Here is a 16635-nt window from a genome sequence, read left to right as displayed (position 1 = left end):
TACAAAAGCCTTGTCTGGGCAGGTAGCATTTCATTTTAGATCACGAGACTTCCGTTCTGGGAGTTCCCACCACTCGCTCAGGATCACCACTGGGGGATGGGAGTACCAGGCGATTGCTCCAATCAAGCACGGAGACACTGATATTGACACAATAATTATTAATAAACTTGAGAATGCTCGTTCACAGCCAAACCTGTAGGTGCGTGTTCAATGTTCGGTAGATATGTTCTTCTGATTTTGGGATCAGCCTGAAAAATTGGCTCCTGATATATTCATCTAATTGGCCTATCCAAATGACTTCACTGGAGATGACGTCACCTCCACCGAGAGTAACGACACTTGGCATCGGGTAACGTCACGATTGTTAGCACAGAGGCACGCTAGCAAGTCCATCACCCGTGCTTAGTATGCAGTACGTGCAGAATGTGTATTTTCATGTCACGTGTGTTCAACAGATCAGTACAGTGAGCTCCTGAAGATGGCTTCTCCGTCGGAAAAGCTGATCCGGCGAGACTTGGCACGGACCTACCCAGAGCACGTGCTGTTCCGACAGCTGGACGGGCCCGGCCAGGAGGGGCTCTTCAACGTCATGAAGGTGCCCGCGGGAGTGGGGGGTGGGCACAGGAAGGAGGGAGCCAAGATACCCCGTGTAGCCTTAACAGACTGTTGGGGCAAGTGCTGTTAGCGAATAGAACCTATGAAGGCCGACATGGCGAACGAGGGGGTGAGTGGCCAGCACCACGCCCAGCCGCCTTTGTCACCCCAGCAACGATATTTGCAAACCGCACCAGTTACTAATTTGAGGCCTGAGTCGACCTAGGGGAGGCCCAGGACCGGTTCAAATAATCGTCACTGGTGTTAGGCGTGAGCGGGAATCAAATTCGGGCTACCGGGTTCATAACGCAGAGCGCTAACTGCTACACTAGGGATCGCAAACAAAGATAAAGATCCCCGTATAGCTTGAGCATACTGTTGCGGCAAGTGCTGTTAGCGAGCATCTATGAAGGTCAGCACGGCACACGAGGAGGTGGGTGGCCAGCACCACGCCCAGCCGCCTTTGTCACCCTAATGGCGATGTTTACACACCGCACCAGTTATTTATTTGAGGCTAAGTCGACCTAGGTGAGGCCCAGGACCGGTTTAGGTAATCGTCACTGGTGTTGGCCGTGAGCGGGAATCGAACTCGGGCTGCAGGTTTCGTAGCACAGCGCACTAAGCACTACACGAGGGACCGCATACACTGGCACACGCGAGGCCGAGGTGGCCGGGTAACTTGCGGGATGATTGTGTGGTCGCACTGAGCCAGCACCACTGAGACCCCGCATTTACGATGCGGTGACATGCGGCCGTGATGGAATGTCCGACTACAACGCGATAACGAAAACGTTTTTACAAGGGAAATGGTCAAAAGTGCAAATAAATCGTCATTAAAATCAAAACCTTGGAGGGGGCCAAGTGGCTCAGAGCTCAGTGTGCACACAGCTGGCACCGCTGAGAACCTGGGTTTGAATCCAGGCAGCCGCCTGTGATTAAACTAGGTTGTCAAGTGCAGCGAGTCTATGGGCGCAGCCTGGTTACCAATCAACTGCACAAAAAACCCATTTAAAAATGTGTTCACTTTAGCTAAAATATTGATGGACATTTATTTTTAGATCAGGGCGGCTGGGACAGTGCCGCCTCCTTGTGTGGATAAGATGTTGCCTGGCAATTTATTGTTAGCAGTTCTGCGACATCACCTTCAGCAGACTGCTCTGCTCCATGATATGAAACTGTTTTCACAATTCGGATGTAGGTGTGAATTTTTTGTACGTATATTTATATGGATAAAATGAATATCGAATTCACTTTCAAGAATGAATGAACCAATAATATGGCGCCATTGCCTCCTACACGCTAACCATCATGTACACATATCCTAATGTTCACAGCTTCCCGAGAGCAAATATGTGAGCAACAGCAATGAATACAAATTCTCAACGAGGCACCCGTACTACGATGGGCACAGTGCAACAGGATGATGTGGGGCAGTTCACGATCGCCGCAAGAAGTAGCTGGCAGTGCCAGGGCAGCCTCTGGATGGGGGGGAGGAAGGAGAGGGAGGTAGGGGAGGGCTTGCGAGTGTTGCTGCTGGGTAGGTAGCGTTGGCAGCCTTCCCATAACAACTTGAGGTGGAAGAGCGATGCTAACGAGCAGAGCAACGTGCAAATTAAGTTGAGAGCAACTTAAAATTGATTAGTTATTGTATCTCTTACCAAATTTTTAGACGTCCAACTAATAGAGCTTGATGACCTCTAAATCAAATAAAGGACATCGTGTGATTAAATTCTCACGGGACCAACGTTCGCGATAAATTATATGCTGTAATTCCGGAGTCTTGCTGCAAAATAGACTTGTTTCAATGGTCTGTCACTTGGTTATGAGTAGAGGGTATGTGTGTGTCTATGTGCTGTGCCAAATTGGCACAGTGGGGAGCACAGCTGGTGCATCTTATAGTCATCTCAATCGGTTAACCCATGGCACCTGGGTGTGTCCCGTGACCTCTTGCCAGCATGCGAGCCTTCATCACTTGGCATCACGGCCTCAAAGTGCACCCAGCCTGGCACAGGCAATGCGACGACATCGCTACTGCTTAATGGCAAGCGGTGGCTGTGTTTTCACGCCGTATCTGGCCGCACGTTCGCCTTTGCCCCTTTCGTGCTGTCTCGGCGCGCATGAAACGCACGGTGACATTGTTAACGACCTCCACTCCCCGCAGTTCAAATGAGTGTTGCTGTGCGTGCGTGCTGTGTAGGCGTATTCACTGGTGGACCGCGAGGTCGGATATTGCCAAGGCAGCGCCTTCATTGTCGGACTTCTCTTGATGCAGGTGAAATCCCCGCATGTACATATGCGCCGGCGCGCGAACCGCTTGCAACGCACGGCGCGGCCGACGCGATTCGGTATGGGTGCTTGTGGATGGACCTGGCAATGCGTATCATTTGCATACATTGCATACGACCAATTGCCATCCCGCGCAATTAGATGCATTTATCGTGAGCGATATAATCCGTCATCATTGATGAGTTGGGTGCACGGCGACGTGCGTGTTGTAAATCCCCTGCTCCCTCATTGACGACAATTTGGGGTCAACATCGCCTGCCTCGTGTTTAACAAGCAAGGAATTTTACGGCAAGGAGAGCGCAGTTGTCAATCTGAAGTAGTCCCCCACCGTCTGCAGTCGTCCATGGGTCTACAGCAGCGGTTCTTAACGTGGGGTGCACGCACCCCCCTGGGGGGTGTGAGAGTTGGCCAGATTTTTGGGGGAAGGCAAATCATCGAAACACAAATTCAGCATGGGCACGTCAGTACAACTGTTTCATGAAACCTATGTATTTATTAACATATACATTTATTTTTTACTCTTGAGAACCAAAGGGGTGCACAGCTGCAGTCAAGGCTAAGAACCATTGCTCTACAGAAACTGGTCCACAGTTATATTCTTAGTTTTTTCGGTAAAGTCACGTTGAAGGGAAACAACAAAATAATAAAATATATATAAAACAATAAAAAATTCTCACGACGTTTCGACCATAACTCAAACGGTCGTCTTCAGGTGTGTTGGTTTGCATAAATTTATTTTTAAACGGCGCATTTACTTATTTATAAAAACGTTAGCGCGTGGCGCTATAAAACCAACACACCTGAAGACGACCGTTTGAGTTATGGTCGAAACGTCGTGAGAATTTTTTTATTGTTTTATATATATTTTATTATTTTGTTGTTTCCCTTCAACGTGACTTTACCGAAAAAAATAAGAATATGAATTACTGCAGTCACGAAAGCTTTAAATCAAAATTTGGTCCACAGTTGTCCTTCACCGCATCGTCACTTCTGCTGCTGCTGTCAGTTGGTCACATTTGCCCAAGTTTTCAGACAAGAGGACCACATTTTCAGTTTTTCAGGAACCGCTGATAGTTTTGTTTTGCTGCATAATGCTCGAAGGCCCGAGTCCTATTTGCGCTTGTGCACCACTGGCAAGGCAGTGGGCATCATCACCAGATAATTGGTTACATGTGCAGCTCAACTTCCAATGCAACCCAAGGACCCAGCCCGTGGCCTGTTGCCAGTCTGCAGGTGCACACACTGATGACCATTTACCTTAACAGTTGACGAGGCCTGTTGGTGAGGAGGATGACGTGGGGGGGTGTGAGCGTTGAGCTCCGTGGCAATGTGTCCCCTCGCCCCCCGGCAGAAAGGCTGGTGTTTTCTCCCACATTGTCATAAGTGCCCATGATCCCGGGAGATTTATTCACAAAGGGTGATCGTAATTGATGATGTGGGATTGGATTGGGAGCCAGTGGAGTTTAACGGAAGTTAGGGTGAGAGGTGGTCTCGTCTGTGGGTCAGGGCCTGAGGTCTGGTCAGCGGCATTCTGGACCGCGTTGGCTACGTAACACAACAGATTTAAATTTCGTGCATCGCTGTGAGACGTGGGTAATTGTATACATAGAATATATTTTGCAGAGCGATTAATTAAAGTTTGTTTTATTTCTCTACATATACATTGTGCTTGCCTGATGTCTGTGTGAACTGGTGTCCCCTGTCCCACTGTCCCCGTGTCCCTGCGTCCCTCTGTCTCCCTGTCCACATTCCCCCGCGTCCTCAGCATCCCACACTCGTCGCCCCCATAGATGCCGGAGGAGGAGGAGGCTTTCTGCGTGTTCATCCGCCTCATGCACGACTACCGCCTGCGTGAGCTCTTCAAGCCCAGCATGGCCGAGCTGGGGCTGTGCATGTACCAGATCGAGAGCCTCATGCAGGTGAGGGCCTCGGGCGTGCGAGGGGACCCTGGGATGCTCCGTTGCACCGCCAGCAACTGGCGCATTGCTCCCATTTAGGTGCAGCCCTGCAAGTGCTCGATCGCGCCACTGCTAGCAGGGAGCGCGAAAGAGCCCCTCTGGAAGGTTTTTTTTGGCCTTCTCTTCCACATTGGCCAGATATCTGGGAAGAGGTGCAAGTACCCGCACTTTACCCCACCATACAAGACCTGCCAGTCGACTAACTGTATTGCCTCCTTGCACATGGTTAATGTGCTTTCGTGTTTAACTGCGTTATGTAATTTGTTTTCGGTGATGTATCAGCTTGGTGTTGTGTGTAATCATTATTTGTACGACGTTTTGTTACAAACTCGGCGACTTGTGAGTTGGATTCCTGGCCACAGCTAACATCGGTGGCCATTGGCACCTGAACCGATGCTGGGTCCCTTGCCTTCACCAACCCTCACTGATCAAGGTGGTGAAGTATGGTCAAACAGCCCCCATGATCATCATGGTCTTGGGAGGCCGTCATCCAGGGGACTGTAGATAATTATTGTTCATTTGTACGCTCGGTAGTTAACTTTTTTGTGTTAATGTTGTACATCTTATGTTACTGACACGATGTGTTTTTACACTGGCTGGTCTCCCCTGCAACACACACTTTGGTGTTGCAGTGGTCTGTTTGCCCGTGTATAAATAAACAAATAACCCCGAGTGTATTTTCATACCCAAACGGACGGATCCATTAGAAGGGCAGAAAGGGCATTGGAGAATAATTTTCGATAATCCATCCAAAGTTAATTCAAGCTCATTACACTCGCTGAAACCTCCATCCAAAGTGAATTCACGCTCATTACACTCGCTGAAACCTCCATCCAAAGTGAATTCAAGCTCATTACACTCGCTGAAACCTCCATCCAAAGTGAATTCAAGCTCATTACACTCGCTGAAACCTCCATCCAAAGTGAATTCAAGCTCATTACACTTGCTGAAACCTCCATCCAAAGATAATTCAAGCTCATTACACTCGCTGAAACCTCCATCCAAAGAGAATTCAAGCTCATTACACTCGCTGAAACCGGCCGCATATCATTAAGCCCATTAGGATCAACTGGAGGAAAAAACCTCACATTTTTTCTTCATACGGTTGTATAACTCTATTAAATTCGTTCCTTCCGATGACTTTAAACCACGTCAATTAATTCACAGTTTGTAACCATAACATGGACAGCAAGGGATTAAGGGGGAGACAGACTGCCTGGGCCTGTAGATATTGTACAGTAGGATACCGTTTGTACTAGTGAAGGGTATTAAATGTGACTGCATCTCAAGGCAGTGTACAAATACAGGACGTGGACGTATCAATGGGGCTTGAAAAAGAGGAGGGTTCTTAAAAGATTCACATCGGAATGCACTGCTCCCGATCGTTACCCCTACCTCGTTAGGGTGGCGAGCTCGAACGCTCTCGATCGTTCTCTCATGTTGAAGGGTGCGTTACGTTGAGCTTGTTCTACGTCGTCTCTTGTTTTTGCAATTCCCACTGTATTCTGGGTTTGTTAATGGCGACAACAAATGCTTATGCAGTGGTACCTCGGTATACGTTCGTTAATTCGTTCCAGAAGGTAGGAGGACTTGTACCGAAAGTGACGTCTACCAAACGAATTTTTCCCACAAGAAATAACGGGAAAGGAAATAATCCGTTCCAGAGTATAAATTCCAAATGCATAAATAAGTTGAAATATATTGAAATAAAAATGAAATGTAACGTCACTTTACCTTGCTGAGAGGAGTTGACAGCCTACGAGGATGGTGGTGAGGAAGGGGAGGAGTCGTGAACGGGGTCCACGCGGGTACGCGGCGACTCATCCCAACCCATACAAGTTCTAGCAAGCGTGTCGTATCCCAAGCCAGACGTCGTACCCCAAGACATTTTTTTCTCGTCAAAACACGACGTGTACCAAATTCGACGTAGTCCAAAGCGGTCGTATACCGAGGTGTGATTGTATATCAAAAATAAATATGGCTGTGGGTTTGCACAGACGGGTTATGAACTGTTCTGTGCATGGACTGCATACGATTGTTAAAAAAATAAAGTCTTAAATTTTGATTTAAAGCTTTCGTGACTGCAGTCATCATCATCACCTGATGATGACTGCTTGTGTTGCAGTCGAAACGTCGTGATAATTTTATTGTTTTATATATATTTTATTTTATTGTTTCCTTTCAACGTGACTTTACCGAAAGATCAAATAAAGTTTATTCATATTCTTAGCTCTTTCGGTAAAGTCACGTTGAAGGGAAACAATAAAATAATAAAATATATAAAACAATTAAAATTCTCACGACGTTTCGACCATAACACAAACGGTCGCCTCTGAGAAGTTTGGCGGTCGAATGCGACAATGTTGTCTCAAGTGCAGTGCGATGGTGTTGTGGAAGAGGCATTGTACGTCACCGCGGAATGGCGCTTTGATGGAAGGCGTGATATGCATTTGATTTATTATTGTTATTAAACGTTAAATATTAATTCGGAAGGAAAAAAACGATTCTCATCGGAGGGGAAGGAGAGCTGGTGGGAAGCTGCGGGGCAGAGAGGGAAAGGGGATGACGATGGTGTGGTGAGATGCGAGTGAAGACGTTGCGGCCTTATAGAGGCAAAGGTGATGAAAGTTTTGAGCATGGACTTGAAAGCCTAAACACTCATCAATCAACCGATAACACCTTAATATATAGAGGACCGCAGAGCTTGGGGGGTGCAGGCTTTCCTGTGCGGTTGCTACCTTTCCGCTCTTGTGGTTGCTCCCGCCTCCGAATTGTTCTCCGTCTTCGAGAGCGAGCGACTACTGAGCATCGGCGCGTTACAAGCTGAACATGTGATTACTGTTACATTAACAGGTGGACGGTCTCAACGGCGTGGACTAATTGTGTAATCCGGCAGAGGTCGGTCCAGCCAGTCATTCTCCTCTCTCAGAAAAACACATAGCACTTTGTGGGAGGTCAGTCGTAGTTTTCCCATGGATAAACTGGCCCCTGTCGTAGGAATGCCGAATTTCCATTGCTATCTTGTATCCACTCGTGTGGACGAGCATTGCCCCATGCGCATTTGGATCGGGAAGACGTGTGACTCGTGCTTGACTTTGTTTTGCGTTGGTTCCAGAAGAGCCTTTCAGAGAGCTAAATCGTGTATATGGGCATGCAGGATCGGCTGTGTCGCAGCTGCATGCACACCTGAGCACGCACAGTGTGCACACCTCCATGGTCGCGTCTCCCTGGTTCCTCACCGTGTTCCTCACCACCTTCCCGCTGCCGCTCGCCGCGCGCATCTTCGACTGGTTCATGTGCGAGGTGGGGCCCGCGCACAGCAATCGCACTCACTTGCAAAGACAAAGATTCCCCCTTGTACCTGTAGACTGTTGGGGCAAGTTCTGTTCGTGAGCGCCAAATGAAGGCCGGTACAGCACGCGCTCCCGAGGTGAGGGTGAGGGGTGAGTCGCTCGCGAGGTGAGTGAGTGGTGAGTCGCTCGCGAGGTGAGTGAGTGGTGAGTCGCTCACGAGGTGAGGGGTGAGTCGCTCGCGAGGTGAGGGGTGAGTCGCCCGCGAGGTGAGTGAGGGGTGAGTCGCTCGCGAGGTGAGGGTGAGGGGTGAGTCGCTCACGAGGTGAGGGCGAGTTGCCCGCGAGGTGAGGGTGAGTGGTGAGTCGCTCGCGAGGTGAGGGGTGAGTCGCTCGCGAGGTGAGGGGTGAGTCGCCCGCGAGGTGAGTGAGGGGTGAGTTGCTCGCGAGGTGAGGGTGAGGGGTGAGTCGCTGGCGAGGTGAGTGAGTGCCGAGTCGCTCGCGAGGTGAGTGAGGGGTGAGTTGCTGGCGAGGTGAGTGAGGGGTGAGTCGCTCGCGAGGTGAGTGAGGGGTGAGTCGCTCGCGAGGTGAGGGGTGAGTCGCTCACGAGGTGAGTGAGTGGTGAGTCGCCCACGAGGTGAGGGTGAGGGGTGAGTCGCTCGCGAGGTGAGGGGTGAGTCGCCCGCGAGGTGAGGGGTGAGTCGCCCGCGAGGTGAGGGTGAGGGTGAGGGGTGAGTCGCCCGCGAGGTGAGGGTGAGGGGTGAGTCACCCGCGAGGTGAGGGTGAGGGGGGAGTCGCCCGCGTTTCACTCACCCCGCGCCGGCCCCACTTGATGGGGAACATCTGCGCAATGACGTCATCGTTGCAGCATAACATGACGTCATTTGCCGACAGTTAACCGCAGGCGTGACGTCAGCGGGGGTACGTGCAGTCTCTCCCATCTCGTTCGTTATAGTTTAAGTTTCTATTTAAATTGTTACACGGATGGTCCAGTTTAGCCTATCGCCCGACTATTTTACGTAGGAAGATCCGTGGTGTGTGGGCGCTGGGGTGGCTAGGAGATGTTAACTACCTCGCCTGGTATGGGGCCGTCCATAAATGACGTCACGCACCTGGGGGGGGTGGGGGTCAGACATTTGTGACAATGTGTGACGAGGGGGGGGGGGTTAGAAATGTGACGTCACGTAAAAATGCGCAACTTTAAATAAATATAGACAACACGTTCCACTTAATGAAATAGACTTTTTAATAAATGTTTCTACAACATCAGAGTGCAGCGCCACATTAAAGACGCACTACAATGACAAAAGTTTAAAGCGATTTGAAGCATGTTTTAGTTGTGGGGGGGGGGGGCAGAGCTTTGTGACGTCATATTTGAGGGGGGGGGTCTGACTTTTTGTAACACTGTGGTGCTAGGGGGGGTCAAAAATCACCCAAAATCGCGTGACATCATTCATGGACGGCCCCTAAGATCACTGCTACATTGTTTTTATAACTTTATTTGGAAGCCTGCCTCCGAGTCGTCATTCACCACACAACATATTCATAATGGGCCCCAAGCGTGGTGATAGTGTTTATTTATTAAAGTATTGTTTACTTATTCTTACGTTTATTTTTGTTTCTTTTATTTCTATTTAGTTAGGTTTCGCACGTACGTGTTATATATTTACCGTCGTTATTTGCACGTGCGTTTCTCACCAGCCAAAATTAAATGTGCAAGCTAAATATAAAGGCTCTCTGTTTTTACAATCGTCCATGTTCTGGTCCCTCACCAGACGAAAGTGCAAGGTGTTCCTGTACCTGGTGGGCTGTGTAAACACCGCCACTAGGGGGAGACAAAGGCAGCCGGGCATGGTGCTGACCACCCACTCCCTTCATGTGCCGTGCCGGCCTTCATCGGCGGTGTTTGCGAGCAGCACTTGCCTCAACAGCCTGTTTTGGGGATACGTGGGATCGTCGTTGTGTGCGTGTCTGTGTCTGTGTGCGTGTCTGTGTGCGTGTCTGTGTCTGTGTGCGTGTCTGTGTCTGTGTGCGTGTCTGTGTCTGTGTGCAATTGGGAGGTGGTCCCCGTTCCGACAAGCAAGTTAACGTCAGGGATTTAATGTTTCATTTACTTTTCAGTATTATTAAAGTATTGAGTTTCACAATGCTTACCTTTTGGTGAACTTTAACATATTTTGTAAAACTGTCCTATATGTACATTTAAATATTGTAGGTACATGATTGCGACGTCCACCCTGAAGTCAACCCTGCCACTCTCGCCGGGCAGGTGGGGCGCGACGTCCACCCTGACGTCCACCCTGCCACTCTCGCTGGGCAGGTGGGGCGCGAAGTCCACCCTGACGTCCACCCTGACGTCCACCCTGACGTCCACCCTGCCACCCTCGCCGGGCAGGTGGGGCACGACGTCCACCCTGACGTCCACCCTGACGTCCACCCTGCCACCCTCACTGGGCAGGTGGGGCACGACGTCCACCCGTTGCGCTCCTTCCTCCACCGCGTCGGTCAACTCCCGCCAGGCCCCCGCTGAGCGAGTGACGGGGGCCCCCGATGCTCGCGCTGCTGGCCTCGGAGCCACACGGGGTTAAAATACACCCCCGTGCACACCACAGCTGCCACTATTAGAGGGGCCGCGGAGCGCGTTATTACCTGCGAGCGCGCTCACACCTGAGCGATTACCTCACTCGCGCAAGACATGGTGACTATCCCGCGGTCACCACCCCGCGTTCACTCTCGCCGCATGTTCCCCCACCGCCACCGAGGACTCGGCTTGCACACGCAGTCGCTCCACACAGAAATTGCAGACACCACACCATCGACGGTCTGTGCTAACTTTTATTCTCGGCGCAAACCACAATCCCTTAAAGCTGCCCAGTCGGCACTACCGGGGGGAGTATCTTGCGAGAAAAGCCTAGGCCTACTGCCGTCTGCGCTCCTGCTCACTCAAGCGTCCTACCATGTACCTCGTAGCCGTACTCGCGGCATCACACGGACGCTGTGAGAGGCGGAGGGAAGAGGACGAGAAAGCCTTGCCTAACATGGCCTCGTAGTGGCGAATGAGTGGCGAATACACACTGCCTTTCTCGCTTTTTCCACCCCGGCTTCCCACATGTCGTGAATGACTCATCGCGGCTGGCCCGGTAATCTTTTTGCGCCCATACACTATTAAGCCAACTCAGGGGCACCGCGATGTAACTTGTCCTGCGAGGGTCGGCCAATCCCCTGGCACCGGGAAACCGTGGGACTTTCCTCATAGGAACCCTTCGGATTAAAACCCGTTGTGCCAAGCAATCCCACGCCAGGACACTACGTGTGTGCGCTGTGTGTGTGTGTATTCAGTGTGTGGTCGCGGAGTTTGCAGAGTGGTTTCGAGGCCGTGGCACCACACAAACCCTGCAAACTCCAGCATATGTGTGTGTGTGTAAAAGTGAGTGTGCGCGCATGTGTGTATCTGTCTTTCTTGTGAACCCGAACAGTTTGACTTTTGAACAGGCCTCAGGAATAAGGAACCCGTTCGTAAGTCGGGGGACTGCCCGCACTTTCATTTGCGTGGCCTTTCTTTCTTTGGTCCATCGCGGGATGCTTTGTGCGCGCCGGCTTTTTTGGTGTGATTATCCCGGGCAGGCTTCGTTGGATGCCCAGGCATCTTCACATCGGGCTCCTGTCGGTTCTGCTCTTCCGCAGCGTCCAATCCCTTTTCCATGTCGGGGGCAGACGTTGATTTTTTATTTCGCGTGAAGCATATTACTGAACATAAAAGGGGACAAGGGAGTAAACGGGTTAGTGTGAGCCACTAAATGCACATGCATGTAAGTATCTGTAGTTATCTATTTGTGCATGTGTGGGTTTTTCTCCGGGTCAATCTCTGCCTGCATCTTTCCACGTGTATCTTTGTACGTGTCTGACACTGTCCGTGTCTATAGCTGTCTGTGTCCTTCGTGTCTCTCAAAGTGTTTGTAAACGTGTCTCTGTGTTTCTCTAGATCTTAAGAGATTGAAAACTAATTTCTTTAAGAAACTGCTCGTTGTTGTGTTTAGTTTGGTGTCCTTTACCCCGCCCCTCCGATTAGCACTGTTGGCTACGGAAATGTGTGAAAGAAATTCAACATATACACATCTCCTACGATGATCTGCAGAGGACTCTACTTGTTGTTAAAAACGGCTCTGCTATCTGGAGGAACAAGCTAAAGGCTCACCGATGCAGAAGACGATTAAGCATAGCATGGCTGGCACGATCACGATCAGTGCAATCACGCTGGTCTTCGTGGGCTCAAACTCAGGGTCGTAGTCTGGCTCTGGGATGACGTCGGGATCGACGTCGTCCAGAACCTCCAAAGGTGCTCGCCGTTGCTTTTCCAAAATAGTTCCTGTAACACAAAGACAAAGATAAAGGTCCCCCGTGTAGCCTTAACAGACTGTCGGGGCAAGTGCTGTTAGCGAGCACCTATGAAGGCCGGTAACGGTACACGAGGGGGTGGGTGGCCAGCACCACGCCCGACCGCGTTCGTCTCCCTAGTGGCAATGTTTACACACCGCACCAGGTACTCATTTGAGGCTGAGTCGATCTAGAGGAGGCCCGGGACCGGTTCAGATAATCGTCACAGGTTTTGGCCGTGAGCGGGAATAGAACTCGGGTCGCCGGGTTCATAGCGCAGCGCGCTAACCGCTACACTACCGCTCCCCACTTCCTGTAACACATACATGCATACACGCGCAGGTGAGTTAGTGACGTTTAGAGACTTTTAAAAAAATCCTCGAACATTTTTACATCATTGCTTTTTGTAAAAACCTAGCAGAGTGAATTTAGACATATTCCTGGCAGCAATGTGCAATGGCTGTATCTACGTTGAACTTCTTTCACACCGTAACGTAGCCACCGTGCTAATCGGAGGTACGGCGGGCGGGGGGGGGGGGAAGGACAACAAACTAAACACAAACATCAGCAATGTTTAAGAAGGCAGAAGCGTCGGGTGATACGAGCCGGCAGCAGCACTCTGGACAGCGCTGCTTGAAGGGCTCCATGCAGAAGTTGTGAGCAAATCTTTTTTGGCCATTCTCACACTCGTGAGGTTGCTCTGCTGTGACATTTTTGAAGGGTTTCTCTGCCTCCTGACAATAATGCCCAGAGTGCACCAGGAAAACAATTCAGAAGACAACGAAGTGCCTGTAAAGTGTATTGTCTTTTTTAGTAGGCTTGATATGGAGACTTAGTAATGACATGGTGACACTTTTTTTTTAAATGTTACTGCGCTGACGTCACCACAGTGCGAGCGAAATTCATTGTTCCTGCAATTTTGATTTGAAGCTTTCGTGACTGCAGGGATTCATATTCTTGGTTCTTTCGGTAAAGTCACGTAGAAGGGAAAAATAAAATAAATAAAGAAAAGTATATTATATTTTTATTATTTGATTGTGTTCCCTTCTACGTGACTTTACCGAAAGAACCAAGAATATTTTTGATTTATATATTATTTTATTGTTTCCCTTCAACGTGACTTTACCGAAAGAACCAAGAATGTGTTCCTACAATGTTTCTGCTTGTTGCTCTACCCCTGCCTAGTTATGCAAATTGAGCATCTCAAGGCATTGCACATGCATGGAACGATGCATCGATGTTAATGAATAAAATGAATACTTCGATTCATCGTACTTGGATTGCAAGGACAACGCGACAGATTTTACGAGAGTCATATTTTAGGAGTGATATAAATTGCACGCAGTGAGGCATTCCTGACGTTATAACTCCAGGATGACGTACGTTCACAATAAGACAGGCAGACTTCCTTATTCTCTTTCTGGCAGGATTCGCAGCGCAGGGCAGATATATACGTGGGTTCTGCGGACAAAAAAAAACACATGGACGTAGTTAAAAGGCTGTTGATGTCTGCAGATTGCAGGGAATATTGGGGTCACGAAAGTTCACGTGATGGAACCAGATGTCACGTGCATTTTCAGTAGGGGCAAATGTAAAAGCTACGAAGTTCAATTTATCACCTTTTTGATTGACTTTATTCGCTTTATTTCTCAAATAGAGATAAAAAATATGAAACCAATTTGTACGCATGTTGAACTGCTTTCGCACCGTACATAGCCAACCGTGCTAATCGGGAGGTGCAGGAAGAAGGACAACGAACTAGACACGTACATTTCCTGCAGGAATGTCGGTCATGTGGTTTGACCATTTACTCGTCACACCGTTCAATGCGAGTTGGTGACCGTGGGGGGGATTAGGTTTCGGTCGTGGCATCAGGATCGGTTTGGATGTCACCCACCAGTGACGTTACGCATGACCAGCGATTAAACTCAGGCAGTGGGGTTCGTGGCACTGCCCGAACCGCCGCAACACCCACACGATAAGAATGATAAACGCTTACTTGCCCAGTCGAGTGTGTCAAGCAATTGCATTTAGAACACGGTGAGCGAGTTTAAGGTCGAAATAAGCGACATGTGATGACTCCAAGCAGTCTGTTACGTTCAGGATAAGACTAAAAACAAAACTGTTGTTGAGCAGGGCCCTACATTTAGATGTTTGGCCAATTCCACGCAAGACCGTTTGGCAGGAAACAAGCGCACTTGGAGACTGTGCCTGCACGTGAGTTGAGAACACTCAAGAGCTCAACACGAGTTGACTCCTCGATACGTTGCTGTGCTGCCGTCACGCCACGACTTCGTTAAAATTGGGCTTTACTTTCAGGTAATCCTTCATTATATTATTCAGTTAGAATATTACAGTAGATCATCGATTGTCCAGTGGCTTCGGGGGGCAGGGGGCGCCGGGTTTTCAAAAACGCCGGATAATCAAATGACTATTTAAAATTGCTTATTTTTGCACGCTGTGTTTTTCGGTGTTGTGCATGTGCTTTTGCGTTTTAAATTTGTTTACTACATAACATTTGCATAAATATCCTACTCTAAAATAAAAATCCTAATAAAAAAAAGTGACTATTTACTGTACCGTACTTACCACTCTAATCTCGAAGACTGGAGAATACACATGAAGCATTTTCATTGTTTAAGTTGTATGTATGTAGTGTATAATGTACCGTATATGATATTTCACAATGAAATCAAGCATAGCTACCTTTTTTGTCACACCAAACGGTGCCTCTGGAGGGGTTTTGCCAAATCGGCCCGGGACTGCCGGATAATGTGGGAAGCTGCCGGATAATCGAGGATCAACTGTATTTGGTCAATTGTCAGCAGGTTTAGCCTGTACATGTGAAGTTGGTGGAGGTTTTCCAGGTAAAAGCCGGGGGGAAAGTGTTGCATTCAAAGGCAAACATTTGTCATGACAATGTTAGAATGTTGGGCAAGCGCCATTATCAAGCGCATGGTGACGTCGTCGTTGACGTGCTTGAACGAGCGTGATGCTGAAGCCGACAGTCGGTAACGCTCGGACCTTTTTGGCCTCATAAATTGTCCACGCACACGGGCACATGCACACATGCGCGCACGCACATACACAAATACAAAGTTCGAGCACCTATGAAGGCCGGCACGGCACACAAGGGGGAGTCGACCTAGGGGAGGCCCAGGACTGGTTCAGATCATCATCACTGGTGTTGGCCGTGAGCGAGAATCGAACTCGGGTCGCCAGGTTCGCAGCGCAGTGCGCTAACCGCTAAGCTACCGCTCCCCTGACACACACATGCGCACACATGCGCACACACGTATGCATACTGTCTCATGTGATAAGCTGATGAAGACGCAGTCACGGCACCCATACCGTCTTACAGAATCGCCAACATATATACAGGTGTACACAATCTTACCACAGACAGGGCATGACGGTTCCTTCGAAGCTGAAAAACAAAAAGGAAACGACAAAACGTAACGGGTAGTTAAATTATATTCGCATTAGTTGCTTAACAACACAGTCACAAATCCCATACATCATTACCACACAGCAGGGAGTGTAACCAGGTAAGGGTGAAAGTGTCCTGCTCATGCCACTGCTGGCTAAAGGGCCTCCACTCGAGGTACAGAGATCCCGTCTACAGAGTATTTGGCCTACTCTTCCAAGGTGGCCAGAGACAGGAATATCCACACTTTGCCACACCGTATTGGACGTGCTGATCGACTGATTATGGTGTGTCCCCATGCCTACCGCTCGGTGGACAGAGGAAGAAAGATTTGACAAACTTGCATTAGGGTCACAAGGAAGCGAGCATGGATACATTAAGTTTAATATGTGGGCTTTCGCGACCAATATACATAAGAGGTTTTCTGGGTTAGATCGTGTGAATATAAATGTGTCGTTACTCCCACCACCAGCACCACCCAACACAGTTAATTAGTAAGGTTTGTCACGTAAACAAACGTGTCAGTTACTAGTTCAGCAATAACCGGTGTGTTGAAGAGTAAACCCACAACATCTACAATTCGAGTACGACGTTTCGCCACTAATTACAACTAGCCTCATCAGGCGACAGCTAATTATACCGCTGTATTAATAATAATGATCCTATACCAAACGAAAACCTCTTATGGATGAACGCATTAAGAGTTA

General features: G+C 49.1%; 1 protein-coding gene across 2 annotated transcripts in view; it reads left to right on the top strand.

The window, feature by feature from the left end:
* LOC142913930 (ecotropic viral integration site 5 protein homolog) overlaps positions 1 to 13766 on the top strand; it is a 30046-nt gene extending 16280 nt beyond the window's left edge. The window contains exons 5-9 of one of the 2 annotated variants that reach the window (XM_076061055.1): positions 456 to 595; positions 2792 to 2866; positions 4671 to 4799; positions 7996 to 8141; positions 10397 to 13766. In XM_076061055.1, the coding sequence (XP_075917170.1) occupies positions 456 to 595; positions 2792 to 2866; positions 4671 to 4799; positions 7996 to 8028 (377 nt within the window). In that variant the 3' untranslated portion in view covers positions 8029 to 8141; positions 10397 to 13766. Of the gene's footprint in view, positions 1 to 455; positions 596 to 2791; positions 2867 to 4670; positions 4800 to 7995; positions 8142 to 10342 lie in introns of both variants that reach the window. The other variant, XM_076061048.1, reaches the window with a different exon arrangement.
* The last annotated feature ends 2869 nt before the right edge of the window (positions 13767 to 16635 follow it).

This window comes from Petromyzon marinus, chromosome 5 (assembly GCF_048934315.1).
Source record: "Petromyzon marinus isolate PM22_M1 ecotype Great Lakes invasive population chromosome 5, UKy_Petmar_22M1.pri1.0, whole genome shotgun sequence".
Lineage (NCBI taxonomy): Eukaryota > Metazoa > Chordata > Hyperoartia > Petromyzontiformes > Petromyzontidae > Petromyzon > Petromyzon marinus.
Note: the sequence above shows the minus strand (reverse complement) of the source record. Positions and strands in the feature narration are given on the sequence as shown.